The sequence below is a fragment of the Leptodactylus fuscus genome, chromosome 7, assembly GCF_031893055.1.
Source record: "Leptodactylus fuscus isolate aLepFus1 chromosome 7, aLepFus1.hap2, whole genome shotgun sequence".
NCBI lineage: Eukaryota > Metazoa > Chordata > Amphibia > Anura > Leptodactylidae > Leptodactylus > Leptodactylus fuscus.
In genome coordinates, this window is record NC_134271.1 from 97,668,507 (window position 1) to 97,684,020 (window position 15,514).

General features: G+C 40.8%; 1 protein-coding gene across 3 annotated transcripts; it reads left to right on the top strand.

Moving 5' to 3' along the window:
- The first annotated feature begins 162 nt into the window (after window positions 1-162).
- On the top strand, window positions 163-14,231 carry DMAC2L (distal membrane arm assembly component 2 like). Of its 3 annotated transcripts, none has more exons than XM_075280699.1 (5): window positions 163-222; window positions 5,614-5,730; window positions 9,320-9,528; window positions 12,971-13,142; window positions 13,587-14,231. In XM_075280699.1, exons 2-5 carry the CDS (start codon window positions 5,624-5,626, stop codon window positions 13,699-13,701), a joined length of 603 nt encoding a protein of 200 aa, XP_075136800.1. In that variant the 5' UTR covers window positions 163-222; window positions 5,614-5,623; the 3' UTR covers window positions 13,702-14,231. The 3 variants fall into 3 exon arrangements, with proteins under 3 accessions (XP_075136800.1, XP_075136798.1, XP_075136799.1); XM_075280697.1 differs by lacking the exon at window positions 163-222 and adding an exon at window positions 255-421; XM_075280698.1 differs by lacking the exon at window positions 163-222 and adding an exon at window positions 4,064-4,405.
- The last annotated feature ends 1,283 nt before the right edge of the window (window positions 14,232-15,514 follow it).

Consider the following 15,514-nt stretch of genomic DNA (forward strand, 5'->3'; position numbering starts at 1 on the left):
AACATCTCAGCCAATAAGAAATCTGCATTCTCAGCCAATCAGAGGATTCTAGAGAGATAAACACAGACTGCACGCTCCAGCCAATAGGAATAGGATTGGGTAGATTCACCGGCCAATAGCATAAGACCAGGAAGAAAACATCGTCTAGAGGGCGCCCTAGGACAGGGGTGAAAGGGCAGTGGGCGTGGCGATCACTAGACTATATGTCCGATACTGCTGGAGGTGAGGCTGTCATTGTAGCTGTGCAGGGGCTGGTAATGGCCGCTCTGGTCACATTATCTGTAGTGTATATTACTGTATGTGCCGTGTGTCAGTCGTCTATAGTATACAGAATCTGGTCAGTTCTGCATGTGGCACGGTGTACTCTATTGGTTATGGGAGGAGCTGCATGGAAAATAGTCCAAGCAAAACGTGCCTTAGGGTATGTTCACATGAAGGTATTACTGCAGAGTTTGAGGACTTGTACCCCCTTAATCCGCCTCCTGATCATTACAGTGGGAGGGAGATGCAGATTTCTTCAGCTCGGCTTTTTCCCTTATCTTATCTTAATTGTAAATACAGGGCAAATACATTCAGGCATGATGCAGCTAAAAAGAGCTGAAAGTTCGCTTAGCCATACCCCCTTAAAGGGGTATTCCCATGACGCTTGTTCACTAACATGCATGCTGTTGTGCTCTCTTCACTTCCTGCTTTTCTCGGCACATAGGTGGGCGGGGTTTCACTTGCACGGGATTGGTTGTAAATGAATGACCACAGTGTGAAGCTGATGTAGCAGAGCTGGATTTGAGTCAGTTTGCATTACATACAGAGGTAATGGGCTCCCTATCTCAGCCCTTATCAGACAAATTCAATTAAACCGACTGATAAGTGCTCAGAAATCCCGGAGCTCCCACCTCCCCTATCTGAGAAGCTCCGCTACTTAAAAGACACAAACAGCTCAGAGTTGCTCCCAGCCCCTCCCTCCTGAGAGCAGGCAGCTACATCACTTGACAAATGAGCAGATAATCCCAAGGGCCATAGAAACGCAGTGTAAACAATGAAGTGAATAAATTAAGATATCAGTTTTGATAAAGCAATGCATTTAGGAAAAGTCTTAAATCCACATAAACTAGCAGTATAGATAGCATCCTTGTGATGGGACAACCTCTTTAATAGCTACACCTGGACTATAGTTGGATAACCATGTCCCTACATGGCAAACCCCACCTCAAAATGGGCCACTCAATCTTTTAACCTAATATTATGAAATCCTGTGGATGGCAGCAGCCAGGGCTCATACCATTAGATTAAACAGAGGAGTGGATAAGGGTATGTGATTGTCTATACATCGTAGACAGTAATAATTTATACGTAGCCCTTCAGGAGCAAAAAGAGTCTTCTCTTTTTAGTGAGTAAATCCAAACTATCCAGCCCTATATATATATATATATATATATATATATATATATATATATATATTAGTGTCAAGACATTACAGACCCTCCTCCCTTATTCGCTTTGAACCCAACTTGCAGCTATGGACAGGACTTCCTAGGAACAGGGAGTGAGCTACACATTAGCTAGAAGGGAGATATTTAGTGGCAGGAACTTTAGTGTATTGCATACTGGTCCAGAATCACATGCTCAGAGCAGAGAGGCTCGCATGATATCAGGGGCCTCAGCAGTTGCCAGTAAGGGCGGGTTTATCCGTGGATTTCAGCTTCTGAAAATTAAAGGTTAATAGCTATTGGAGACCCTTGGCGATCCATCCAATTCGGGGTGGCTTTTCAGGGAAAATTCGCTGCTTAATTTCCCTTCTGGAAATATACTTGAGACAGAGAATCCACCTGGGAAAGTTCTTCACAGAGTGATATGTTAACAGCATGTTGCCGCAAAAGGAGATTGGCCTTTTCAAGGGGTGTGAGTTGTGTAAAGAAGAGAGGCTAAGTATATACCTACTCCCTAAATAGTAATAGTATAGTGATCTGTGGGTTTTACATGTTTTGGCTATAACCCCAGATCTATGGAGCTCAGAGCAGTGAAGCTGACAGTGCAGCACCCAATATGGACCTTTTTTTCAGCAGTTACATACAGTGGAGCTCATTTTGTTTGAACGCTCACGGGCACCACATTGGGAACAGTGTCACGTATCATATTACCTGGTGATGTGATCCCTTGCACAGTTGGTATTGGGCTTGCTGTTTTTGACTACATAGCCTTACAGACCAATCTATTTATATGGCTAATCCCATATCTATATACGATCATATTTCTCTGTTTACTGTCTTTGTTGTGCTGTCTTTTATGTATAGGTGAAGCTATATGGAGGAGATCTCTAATGTAATAGTCGCAGGTTTACCAGCCATTGATCAGAGCAGCAGCATGTTCGGCCACCATTCCTAACATCCAGCCTAGACTTCTCTATAAGTATATTTGATACTCTTAATCTAGAAATTGGTCAGACTGTGTACTTGGCATCTGTTGTGTAGAAGGTTACCACAGTACTACAAACTGGGGGTGTCGTGTGCAGTTTGACATGGATAACTACATATGTTGTAAGTTTTGCTGTGCCATGCTTCAGCACACAGGACAGGACATAGGGGGTGAATCCATGAGTATGCTGTGTGGCGGTTCCCTCCTCATCTTTCTATCGGTGTGACCCCCCTCTTCCTACAGAACAAGGAATGTAAACAATGGGGGCTACAAGGGTAAAAATTGTGTTTCAGAATGCTCCGTTTCATATGTTAACATGATTTTCTGCTGGGTGCCCAGTCTTCAGATCAGGTAAAAGGCAGCAGTAAGTTGGGGGGGGGATGCACAAAAACCTTGTGATTCCCAGGACCTCCAGGTGATTTCACATGCCTGAACGGATGTATTATTATAAAATTTTCTATGGTGACAAGCTGCACTCAAAAGTTTCCGTTTTCTAACTTCTTTAACATGCAATTGTATTTGACCATGAGATGGCACTGTGATTTCATATACCTTATGTTCCCTGTAGACAAGTACAAACAATAAAGGAGTTTCGTACACAAAACTTAAAGGTGTTTTCTGGGACTTATTAATATATGAACTAATCTTAGCAAAGGTAAATTGAAGATCAGTGGCATCCAATATCTGGGACCCAAGCGGAATAGCTATTTGAAGTGGAACCAGCTTTATGCTGAGTCCCATTTCTCGTTCACAGGCCATCAGCCACATGACCTGTTCGCAGTTCAGTCCTGTTCAAGTGAAGGTGCAGAGCTACTATACAAATATACAGCACTGCGCTTCGCTTTCTCTAAAGAGGCTGCATCGCTCACCAGAATGCTGTGGTCTCTACAAACATCTATTCTGCAGTGAGCCTAGTATCAGACCCCCACTGATCCTTATATGATGATCTATCCTAAGGATAAGTCCCTCAATTACTAAGCATGGTAAAACTCTTTAACCTATTCCTGACATCCACCATACTATTACAGTGAATGCCAGGTGTTTAAAGACGACACAGCTACAGCCTCTATAGTAATGCCGCAAATCTCTCATAGACGGCAATATACACTATGTGATCAAAAGTATCCAGACACCCCCAAAAACATACGTTTTTCATATTAGTTGCATTGTGCTGCCACCTACAGCCAGGTACTCCATATCAACGACCTCAGTAGACATTAGACATTGTGAGAGAGCAGAATGGGGCACTCCGCGGAACTCACAGACTTTGAACGTGGTCAGGTGATTGGGTGCCACACATCACGCAGGTCAATGCCAAACGACGCCTTGCTTGGTGTAAGAGGCGTGAACATTGGACGATTGAAAAGTGGAAAAACGTGTGGAGTGACGAATCGCGGTACACAATGTGGCGATCCAATGGCAGGATGTGGGTATGGCAAATGCCCGGTGAACGTCATCTGCCAGCATGTGTAGTGCCAACAGTAAAATTCGGAGGCGGTGGTGTTATGGTGTGGTCGTGTTTTTCATGGAGGGGGCTTGCACCCCTTGTTGTTTTGCGTGGCACTATCACAGCACAGGCCTACATTGATGTTTTAAATGCCTTCTTGCTTCCCACTGTTGAAGAGCAATTCAGGGATGGCGATTGCAACTTTCAACACGATCGAGCATCTGTTCATACTGCACGGCCTGTGGCGGAGTGGTTACACAACAAGAACATCTCTGTAATGGACTGGCCTGCACAGAGTCCTGACTTGAATCCTATAGAACACCTTTGGGATGTTTTGAAACGCCAACTTCGTGCCAGGCCTCACCGACCTACATCGATACCTCTCCTCAGTGCAGCACTCCATGAAGAATAGGCTGCCATTCCCCAAGAAACCTTCCAGCACCTGATTGAACGTATGCCTGCGAGAGTGGAAGCTGTCATCAAGGCTAAGGGTGGGCCAACGCCATATTGAATTCCAGCATTACCGATGGAGGGCGCCACAAACTTGTAAGTCATTTTCAGCCAGGTGTCCGGATACTTTTGATCACATAGTGTAATTGTATTGCAGTCTATGGAACTTGCAATTAAATGATTGCAGGTTCAAGCTTTTTCCTAGAATACATATAAAACTGAAACTAGGAAAAAAAAATCAAAGTGCTGAACCATTTTTTTTTTCGCTTTTTCACCTCTGATAAAAATTTTAACAAAAAGTGATCAAAGCAATAGACATACCTCAAAATGGTATAACCAAAAATACAGAAATATAAAGTGTTACGGATGTCAAAATATGGCAAACTAACAAAAAAATTTGTTTTCAAAGTTGGGATTTTTGTTAAAATGTAAATAAAACTAGATTATATATTATATATACATTATAAAGAACAAATTGTCCTATAAACAATAAGCCCTCATATGGTTCTGTCAACTGGAAAATAAAAAGTTATGGGGTTTGGAAAGCGGGGAGTCAGAATTGAAAATCGAAAAATGCCACCAGTGGGAATGGGTTAAAGGGGTTATCCAGCTTTTAACAATTGATGGCCTTTTATTAACATAGGTCATGAATTTTAAAAAGCCACAGTTCCACCCATTTGGACCATCAGAGACCAGATGTTTCCGCAGCTCCTGACATTGTGCCTTTGTGGGTACTGCAGCAGTGTTTTGGGGTTTTTATTTTGACTGTTTTGCAATACATTTTATTTTATGGAGTAATAATTGGTGCCATTACAGTAGAAAATCCAACTTGTCCCTCAGAAAGTAAGCCCTCAACCAGATGTATAAATGGAAAAATAAAAAAAATATATGGCTTTTTGAAGCTAGCAAGAAAAAAAAAACTAAAAAAAAAAAATGGAAAATCGCATTGGCTGGAAGGGGCTACAGACATTGTCTGGGATTTAACACGACTAGTCTATAAATGCAGTGAATGTGATATCAGTGGGTTGAGCTTGTGTACCACACACAGTCAGATCCACAAGGACGTGCATCATTGGTTACTGTAGTAAAGCGGCTGCCCAGTGAGCTCCATTGGCCCACTAGTGAGGGGTTAGATCCCTATAGATCACACATCAATTGGCCCACAGCTAGGCCATTCACGAATTCTACGTGCTACGACTGACTGCATCTGCTGGGAGTTGTAGTTTCCTATTCTGGAGAACCACAAGTTGTTGTCTGCTCTACTAGCTTATAAGGCTCTTATCATCTTGTTTTGTCTGTTCTAGGATCCTCACTATGATATTCACTCAGTTTGTGCGGCCATCTCTACTTATTAAGAAGCGACTTCCGTCTTCACCTGGTTGCAGATACTTCTGGGGCTGGCTGAATGCCGTATTTAACAGGTAGGCAGAATTGGACTCATTGCCCATAGCATCCAATCACAGCACAGCTTTCATTTTCAGGAGCAGCATAATAAATGCAAGCTGTGCTGTGATTGGTTGCTATGTGCAACTAAGAGAGTTTTGCTTTTAGACCATTTTTAATAAATCTGCCCCATTGTACCATAATATCAGTTTTGGTGGATAGTTGCAAATAATAAGAAAATGAAGCAAATGTAAGGCATTGTATTAGCTCAGGACCAAGCTCCAATTTACTGTTTTCTTTCTTGGAGGTTATTTTTTTTTTTGTGCTCATTTACTTTAATAGGAACTATGCTGACAAGCCGAGTATGCTTGCCTCCCTGTTACCCTATGTCCCATACACCAGAATGGAGAGAGGCCTGCATATGTGCAGCCATCTCTCCAATGATTGTCCAACTGGATATTGCCGCTCTCTCTTCAGACATGTCAGAGGACCCACATTCTTCACATAGGTGAACAATAGCTGAATACAGAAAAAAATACCACATTGTAGTATGGTAAGTGGAAGAAGAGAGAAAGGGGAGCAAAAAACTGGGGTTCATCACTAACATGGTGTAACCAGAAGGGAGTAAAAATGGGGGAAAGAGAAGCATCCCAGACATGCAACCCCTTTTAAAGAATCGGTGTCAGACAAGGGCCATGAAATCTTGAAAAGTGGAGAGGCTGCATACGGATACCAGCGGTTTGCTTTAAAAATCAATTGAAATGATTGCATTTTTAAAGTTACTGCCAGCAAGCTGTCTCTATACCGTTTTTCCAAGGAATTAGGCGGAATCACAAATGGCGGACAGCAACGCAAGTGTGAACGCCGCATAACTTCAGTGACCCATAATATCTTGGACTGAAGAATCTTCATTGCAGCTTTAGCTTACCTTTAAAGGATCACTCTGGGCAAAAAAACTAATATTGTAGGATAATAAGTACAGAAAGTTGGCATAGAAGTGGCACATCTTTGGAATACAGTCCCAATTTGCAGCGAAGATACAATTGCTGTTGCAGATGCTGTTTTTCTGTCCAACTTGACACTTTTTAAGACAGTGGACAGAGTAAGGTGGGTCAGGGACACCTTGGCCTGTCATAAGAGACAAGAGATCTCTAGATTTGAGTTAGTAGGGAAATTGGTTAAAGGTATTCCATCATTAGAATCCCTTTTTTCATTACTACCACATTGGAATAGCCTTAAGAAAGGCTATTCTTCCCCTACCTTTAGAATTCTTCTCTGTGCCGCTGTTCTGGTGATATTCCCGGTTTTCTCCGTATGCAAATGAGTTTTCGGACAGTACAGGGGGCATCCCCTGCGCTGCCTGAAGACTCTCCAGCGACACCCTTCTTCTTCTACAGCCGCACGCATCCTCCTGCTTCTTCTTCCGGCAAGAGTGCATTCACTCGTGTTTCGGACACAGGAAAATGGCCAACTGCACCGAAGGCACATGTTCATCGGCCATTTTCCTGTGGCCAAACGGGAGAGGCCTCAGGAAAATGGCCGATGGCCATGCGCAGTCAGCACTTTTAGATGAAGACGCGATGGGAGTGCAAGAGAAGAGGCTATCCAGAGAAAAAGACAGAGGCGTCGCTGGAGAGTTTTCATGCAGTACAGGGGGTGCCCCCAGTGCTGTCTGAAAACTCTTTTACATATGGAAGAAAGAATAAATTCCTCAGGAACGGCGTCTCAGATCAGAATAATAAAGGTAAGTGAAGAATAGTATTTCTTAAGGCTACTCCTACATGTACTTAATTAAAAAAGGGAATTTTAATGATAGAATCCCTTTAAGAAAGGTGTAGGAAATGGCAGTCTTCATGAAATCCACCATTGAGTTATGGCCCGTGTAGGTCCCAAGGGTATAGAGCAGGGGTCCAATACGTCAATCGCGATCTACCGTTCATCGCGAAGGACGTATGCGTCAATCGTCGGTGTCTGCTTGTTCACAGTGCAAGCTGAGAATTATCTCTGGACACTTGCAGGCCAGGGCCTTGCACTCATTCACAGTCAGAGCTGCGGCGGCCCCGCCTGCAAGTGTCCGGAGATGACTCTCAGCCTGCGCTGTGAACAAGCAGACATCGGAGAGCTGTCTCCTACTCTCACGCTCCGCTCTGCCCACAAGAAGTGGGTAGTATATCTTATCCCTTGGTCAGTTTATAAAGTAGCTCACATGTTGAAAAAGTGTGAGCACCCCTGGTATAGAGTATGACAGGAATACTTCTTGGCATAACACAGAGTATTAGTTTTTTCATGCGGACATAACCATATTTATATGTGGAGAAAGAGAAATTGAACATGTTTTCAAATATAGATAACTGAAAGTTTTAATGATTTTGTCTTACTGATTTTGGTGACCACAATCTTTTCTGTTAATCGGTTGGCAAGTTCCCTGATTCATAGCCATATCCATTGGCAACTGATCAAGACAAAGCTGTCACTACTAAGATGGTTAGACACTCTGAAAAACTTTTACTGTCTTATATTTGCAAAAATGTTTAACTTGTCTACAAATTTAACTATGGATATGTTCGTGGGAATCCCCCTCTATGTTGGATAATTGTCCAGTGTTTAATATTTATTTTGCAGAAAAGTCCCATCCTATCTTATTCCTATTGTAATATGAAGAGCAAGTAAATTCTTAAAAGATGGAATACCGTAATTAGAAGCGGGTAACACTCCCTTACTGAAGGCTTTTGTTTGGTCCCGCTGAAGCATGGAGGCAGATGGCAGCTTGTCGTCACTGTAATACACAAGACCTAGATGATTTGTGTGATAAACCCTCAGTAACCACTCGCCGTTCCATCCTCGTCTTCCATACATGATATGAAACGCACAGTGAGATACAATACAATTATTGTGGTTGCGGCTCAGGCATAGGTCACGCCTGCTATCTTTTATCTGGAGTCACTCAGCTCTAGAGACAGCTGTACCTGGTCTGTTTCTTCAGAGCAATAAGACACCGGGGGCCTCTTATCGGGAGCACACAGGTAATCAAATCTGAGTCTTATTCAGACTATAATCACTAAACTTAATCCAGGATACAGGGCAACGGCAGATAAACACAGTTACAGCTGAGAGCACACTGGGTAATTAGAAATATAGAGGATTAAACATCTGATATCCATGGGTGTGGATCCCAAGAGCTCCCAACACCTACTCCTTATTGCCAAGTGATAGTCGGCAGCCATCCATACAGAAATTCAACTTGCCAATCCATTTCCCCCCATAAATTCCATACAGCAGAATGGAGAAAGACCCGTACATGCTCAGCCACTTTTCCATTGGCTTTCTCTATATGACATATCATTTGTCTGCCATGGTTCCATAGATGTCTGCTGTGTATATAGATATGGATTTTACAGCATCCATACAGTATATGGATTTTCACTCCCTTGAACTTAACACGAATGTGTCCACTGACAACAATTAGAGAAATCAAACATGGTGGACAATTAAAAAATAAATTATATCAGAAAGTTACAGAAGGTTTCATTATACAGTTACAGGATTACAGTATTTTGATCTTCTTTGAGTATATGACTCTCTAGTGCCCGGGATAAATCACTGTTATCTACATTTTATCCCCTGCAGGGTCGATTATGAGCGCATAAAGGAAGTTGGACCTGACCGCGCTGCATCAGAATGGCTTTTGCGCTGTGGTGCTAAAGTACGTTATAAGGGATTTGACAAATGGCAACACGACTATAATGGACTCCCAACCGGGCCACTTGGAAAATACAAGATTCAGGCTATAGATGCCAATGAGTCGTGCATCATGTACAGAGGGTTTGACTACTTAGGTGAGGAGATGCTTTATTACGCTTGCAATTGACCCGTTATGGATTTTACAATGCACAGTTGTCATTTGGGAAATCTTGGATGTGATCATATAACTGTTATGTGTGTCCATAGAAAGAAATGTATATTGCTTTGTATCCAGTAGTGACTAATACTACTCAAGTCACTCAAGTACTACACTAGTCAAGAAAAGTGGCCAATAACATGGTAGACGTTTCACTGAATGTAATAGTTATCCACAACTGTCTTGACCTCCTGAGCTGAACTTCCCTTTGCAACTAAAGCCGTACATTGAACCCGCTGGCAGCCATTTTGTTAGTTAAGGAGATCTTTATTTTGTCAGCTGGTCTTAGAAACATCATACAAGTATGGAGACACTTCATGTCTGTGTGTGACTGTTAATATTGTGCATTGGCTTATGCTAGTCACTTAAGTTAAAGGGGTTGTCCGGGCACATGATGTCACTACCTCTGTCATCTTGGGGTCTATTCCTGAGGCCACTAATTGGCCACATTGGTCACGTGTAGCGGGGACTTCTGCCAGATGACAACAGACCAGGAGGACTGGACCGCACTGGGGCACCTGGAACAGGTAAGTATGATTTTTTTATTTTTTTTTTAACCGCCCCCAGCCTATTTTAAAAATATATTTTTAGCCTGGGTAACTTCTTTAAGTAGTGCAGTAGACTTTAGACTGTGAAGGACAAAATCTTAAATTGGATAAAAAATTGCATCCCTCTTAGCCCTCAAAAATTCACCTACAGGCAAGGACTTCTTGGTATGCTTGGGATGAAGGCTCTGTGCATGCAAAAGAGTGTTGCCTGACTCAATTTTGCGATAATTTGCGGACAACACCCTGCCCCTGGCCTCATCTCCTATTAAGGTAACATCCAGAAAATTTATAACGTTGGTACCTAAATTGTGGGTGAATTTCAGGTTATATAAGTTGTTATTCAAATACTCCATAAATCTTTGTATATATTCCTTTTCCCCTGTCCACATTAATAAACAGTCATCTATATAGCGAACATACCAATGGATATGGTCCCTATATGGATTAGAATCACTATATACATGTTTCCTCCCACCACGCCATCGTGATGTTCACCAGCGAGGTGCCCCTTTTATCTGTAAATAATATCTATTGCAAAACATAAAAAAATTGTGATGGGGCAAGTATTCTACAACCTGTATTACATATTCATTAAAATCAGGTTCAAAATTAGAATGAATGTACAAAAAATATGCCAATGTGCTGATTGCCACGTCGTGTGGGATAGATCAGGATAAAGCTGTAACATCGCAGATTACCCATGTGAACTCCCCCCTCCACTGAAACCCATCAAAGGTGTTTAAGGGCTAAGAGGAATTGTTCCACTGTTGGGGCATTCGATAAAGAGGATGAAATAACTAAAAATAGATTGAGGCAAAGGGGCTATCCCCAATGGGCAATCAAGAGGGCCTGTAATATAGCCAACAATACTTATGGAAACCGCATACGTTTAAACAGAGCAATAATAATACAACCGTACATTTTGCTACTAGGTATAGTCTGGAATATAATGAGATAGTCAAGATAATAAAAAACAATTTTCCTACCCTGAATTAAGACCCGGTTTTGAAACAAATCATTTCGCAGGGATGCAATTTTGTATCCAAAAGGGGAAAGACCATTGGGAATTATATATCCCCCAGTTTGTTCATCGATGATAGGAATTCAGAATCTGCGACCTGCCTCAATACAGTAGGTTTTTTCAAATGCGATCATAACCGCTGTGGAGTATGTAATTGGGCCACAAAGACTTCCACATTTAAAAACACAAATTGTGAACAAGAATATCAGATTAAAAGTTATATCAATTGTAACAGTAGTCAAGTAATTTATATGATCTCATGCGAGTTATACAAGATTCCCTAAGTAGGAAGCACCAGAAGATCTTTAAAAACTCGAGTGTCAGAACACGTGCGGAGCATTGTCAATGATGATTGTTCCAAGAGTACTGGAGTTTCCAGGCACTCTCGGAGCAAACATGCAAAGGACACATCTAGTTTGAGATTCAGGGGTATAGAGCAAGTGACCCGTCCCAGAAGAGAAGGTAATTGGGAGCATCAGGTACAGATTCGGGAGGTTTATTGGATTCTAAAAATTGGAATCCGTTTCCCGGAAGGTATGAATTATAGAAACGATGTGTCCTACATTTATCATACCTGAATGTACCTCAAATGGCTTATAATATTTCGTATTGTCACTGGTAAATAAGCACTTACCTGGATCAGATGATTTGTTCTTTTCCAATGGATTAGATCCTGTCCAATGACATGCGAAGGGGATGGTCACGTGATGTTCCTTTGAGCATGCGCAATAGAATTAAAGAATTAGCAACAGCCATCTTTATTAAGGGAATCTTGCACCCTGAATTTGAGCATGCGCGGTTTTTGGAACAGGTAGAAATGGTTATAGCGGTATTTATAAAATATATATATATATATATATAATACACATAAACTGGCACTCATATAGGGCACAATAGAAACTCATCTTGGGATAAACATGGATTCTTTCCATGAGTGATGGAGTAAATTTATTTATTTCAACACAGGATCTTTCACAAGAAACAGATGTTCCATAAACGTTTTTGTGGTGGTTCCTGTGTACAGTAAAAGAATATGGGTAACATTAGTATGCATTTTGTTTGTTTTCTGTTGGCGTACCATTTTTTCACTGAAGTTATTCTGATAGTGATGAAAATTTGCAGGCAAGTTACTTATTGGGAAATATATACGATCAATCTATGTAGTCTTCTTTTCTACTGTTTATAATAGTTTTTAAGTGTTTTTATATGCGGGTTTTTTTGTATGTTGGAGGGTGATTTCCGTCTGTCGGGAACTGCACTATGAAGAGAAATCTAGAACTATAATTGTGACATTAGTAGAGCAATAATTGTGGTGCCTTTTCGGACAGAGAGAAAAAAACTTTTTGGAGTGTTCTCAATATACGATCAGGGTGAGAATCCATCATCCCTCTTGTGAGCTCTTACCTGTGTAATACAAGTGTTATGCACATGTAGGGCATTACAACAGGTGATTTCCCAGTATACAAGAGGGGAGGGCTTACCATTCAGGATCAGGCTTTGAAAAAGGAAAGATATTTCCGAAACGCGTCAGCCTGATGCTGTGCGTTTTCTGTATGATGCGTGTACACTACGATTTTTAATGGATTTGATAATAAAGAAGAAGTTTTAACTTTACTACAACGGCGATGCTGGATTCTTGCTTTTGATGGATCTATGTTACACTCCAAGCCGAAGGAGGATTTATCCAGGCAGAGCTGAAGTAGTCATATACATGGAGGTGGGAGTTGTAATAAAAAAAGATCACCGAAGAATGAGCTGAGTATTTTCCATTTTTCCCGTTCCCTATCCATGCAATAATTTGTTCCTTTCAGATGGGCTGGAGCATCTGGAGGAGATAAAACTATGTAAGTGTATGTACATTGAAGATGCTTGTTTGGAGAGAATAAGTAAGATAGAAAACCTACAAAAGAGCCTGCAAAGACTGGAAATCATCACCTGTGGCAATGTGAGCGACAAAGGTGTCATCTCACTCAATTCCCTGAGGTGAGTCACTAGCATGGCTGGCTTCAAGATATTTTATTGCTTGTAGTAGTAAATGTTATTTATATGTAGGATCCAGTGAGATTTCTCAATGGTATGAACCAGAAGGTAAAATATGTCTATGGCAAATGAGTTGTCCTCTGTTTTCAAGTCTGCACATTTGTGCTGTGTTTGTTGACATGCCTTCTTACAGCCTCTAGATGGCACTCTTGCTGTTAATGCCAGTATACAGTATATGAATGCACTTCAATGTTACTCTGAAGATGAGTATTATAAATAAATAAATATATATATATATATATATATATGTAATGCCATGTAATCTTTACTAATCACATGCCTTGAGACTATCAAAGCTGTGATCACACTTAGCACTTAAAAAATACTTATTAATTTATCCTTATTATATTTGCATTTGTGTACTAACATTATTTCTGTGATTTCTAGGAATTTGCAGTATTTATTTCTGAGCGACCTGCCAGCGATCAAGCAGAGAGCCGTGACTGTAGGTCTCCTCCAGAAATCCAACCCTTCACTGCAAATCGAATTAGATCTGGATTAAGAGTTATTTGGACTCGTTTTTTCCATTTTCCTTTATAGTGTATTCAAATTCTGTGCTAAGAACATTGCTATTAAAGAATTACATGGAGAGTGCCATTTTGGAGCTTATGGGGAATGGGAGCTGCACTATAGCATTCATTGTAATCTGAGAGGTCACGAATATGAAGGGCCATGTTAGAGGTGATGGGTCATGATGCCCCTTAGTCATATGCATTGTGTATAGATTAGTTATATTGTTCTTGCAGTGCCTTGTTCTTCTTCTTACGCTCTCTGGAACAGGTAGATACATAAAGGAAGCGGCTGCCTAGAATACAACACATTCGTAAGCAGTGATCAATCCCGACTTGGCCAAAGAGTTGAGGTTAAACATGGTCATACACATTAGATAAACGTATATGAGGATAGTCCAATTTCTGAATGTATACTTTAATATACTCTTTTATACTGGATGATGAATATACATATATGTGATGGGCATAGAGCACACAGTACAGAGCACTCTATTCACATAACTTTTAAGATGCAATACTTGTCACAATTCATTTATTAAAAAAAAACTTTAAAAAAACAAATCATAAATGGCTTTTGTTCCTTTCATGTTGTGATGTGATGCTTCTGGCCACCTGCTGTGCTGGGGACTACAACATTCATAATCCCTTCACGCTTGTGATGGCAGGAGTCCCCGAGTGACTTCCCAGTGATGTCTCTTTAAGCAACGCATAAGTAACCTAACGATATACCCTGGAACATGTACACTGTGTTTTGTTTTTTAAAGACAGTCCGTTGTCTGCCCAACGTCAGATTGATGCCTTGGAGACCTTCTTTGTACATCATTACAGATCCCAAGTGTTTTACAGATCTGTAATTGTCTTGGGTGCCCCCCCCCCCTCCCATAGGAGACAGTCTTGTTTGAAAGATACACACTACTGATGGTTTTCTAACAAAAATTCTTAAATTACCTGTTTAACTCGGCTTAGAAGGTTTTAAATCGCCCTCTTTCACCCCTTGGATCGGCCGCAATGAAATTGCAGGGTTCGAGGGGCTGCCTATCTCTATTTAACACAAGTAGCCTATGTGCAATGTACTGCAATACGATATATCGCAGTATACTGTACTGGGGATCAGCAGATCACAGGTTTAAGTCCCCTTGTGAGACAGAAAAAAGTATAAAAAAAAGTTAGAAGGAAAAAACACCTTTTAATTTAAATAACACAATGTAAATAAAACAAAAATGTTGGGTATCCCCCCCCCTCTAATGTATGTATATGTCCACAAAATCCACAAATACTGTTATGTATTTTGTGAATGCCATAAAATGATATATCTCTACGGCAATGCACAAATTTTGGTCCCCCAAAAAGTAGCAATAAAAAGGGATAAATAGTCATAAAGACCAAAAATGGGTACAAATAAAATCTACAGCTTGCCCCACAAATAAAGACCCCTTACATATCTCTATCAACTAAACAGTAAAAAAAAAATTATAGGTGTCAGAATACAGTGAACCCAGGAAAATCTGATAGAATTTTAGGTTTTTTCACCTGGCTCCCCCAAGACTAAATGTTGCCAAATAAAAGTACAATGTGCTATGTAAAGAATAAGCCCTCACTTAGGTATCTTGACAGAGGAATAAAAAAAGCTATGAATTTTGGAAGGCGGAGAAGAAAAATATATATATATAAAAAAAAAGTCACTTTCCTGTGTCCTTAAAGGACCTATTGGTGTGACCTTTATTACAAATATTTTCCTGGGTCTTAAATTTTTTCTCATAATACAAGACAACTTCCAACTTCAAAGGAATGTCCACTTTAGGC

Bases quoted from the DNA above. Each gene is read 5' to 3' on its own strand.
- DMAC2L (XM_075280697.1), top strand. From the start codon at position 258: ATGGCCGCTCTGGTCACATTATCTGTAGTGTATATTACTGTATGTGCC. The intron at 5,731-9,319 runs GTAGGCAGAATT...TATCCCCTGCAG, and splicing joins CTGAATGCCGTATTTAACAG to GGTCGATTATGAGCGCATAA. The intron at 9,529-12,970 runs GTGAGGAGATGC...TGTTCCTTTCAG, and splicing joins CAGAGGGTTTGACTACTTAG to ATGGGCTGGAGCATCTGGAG.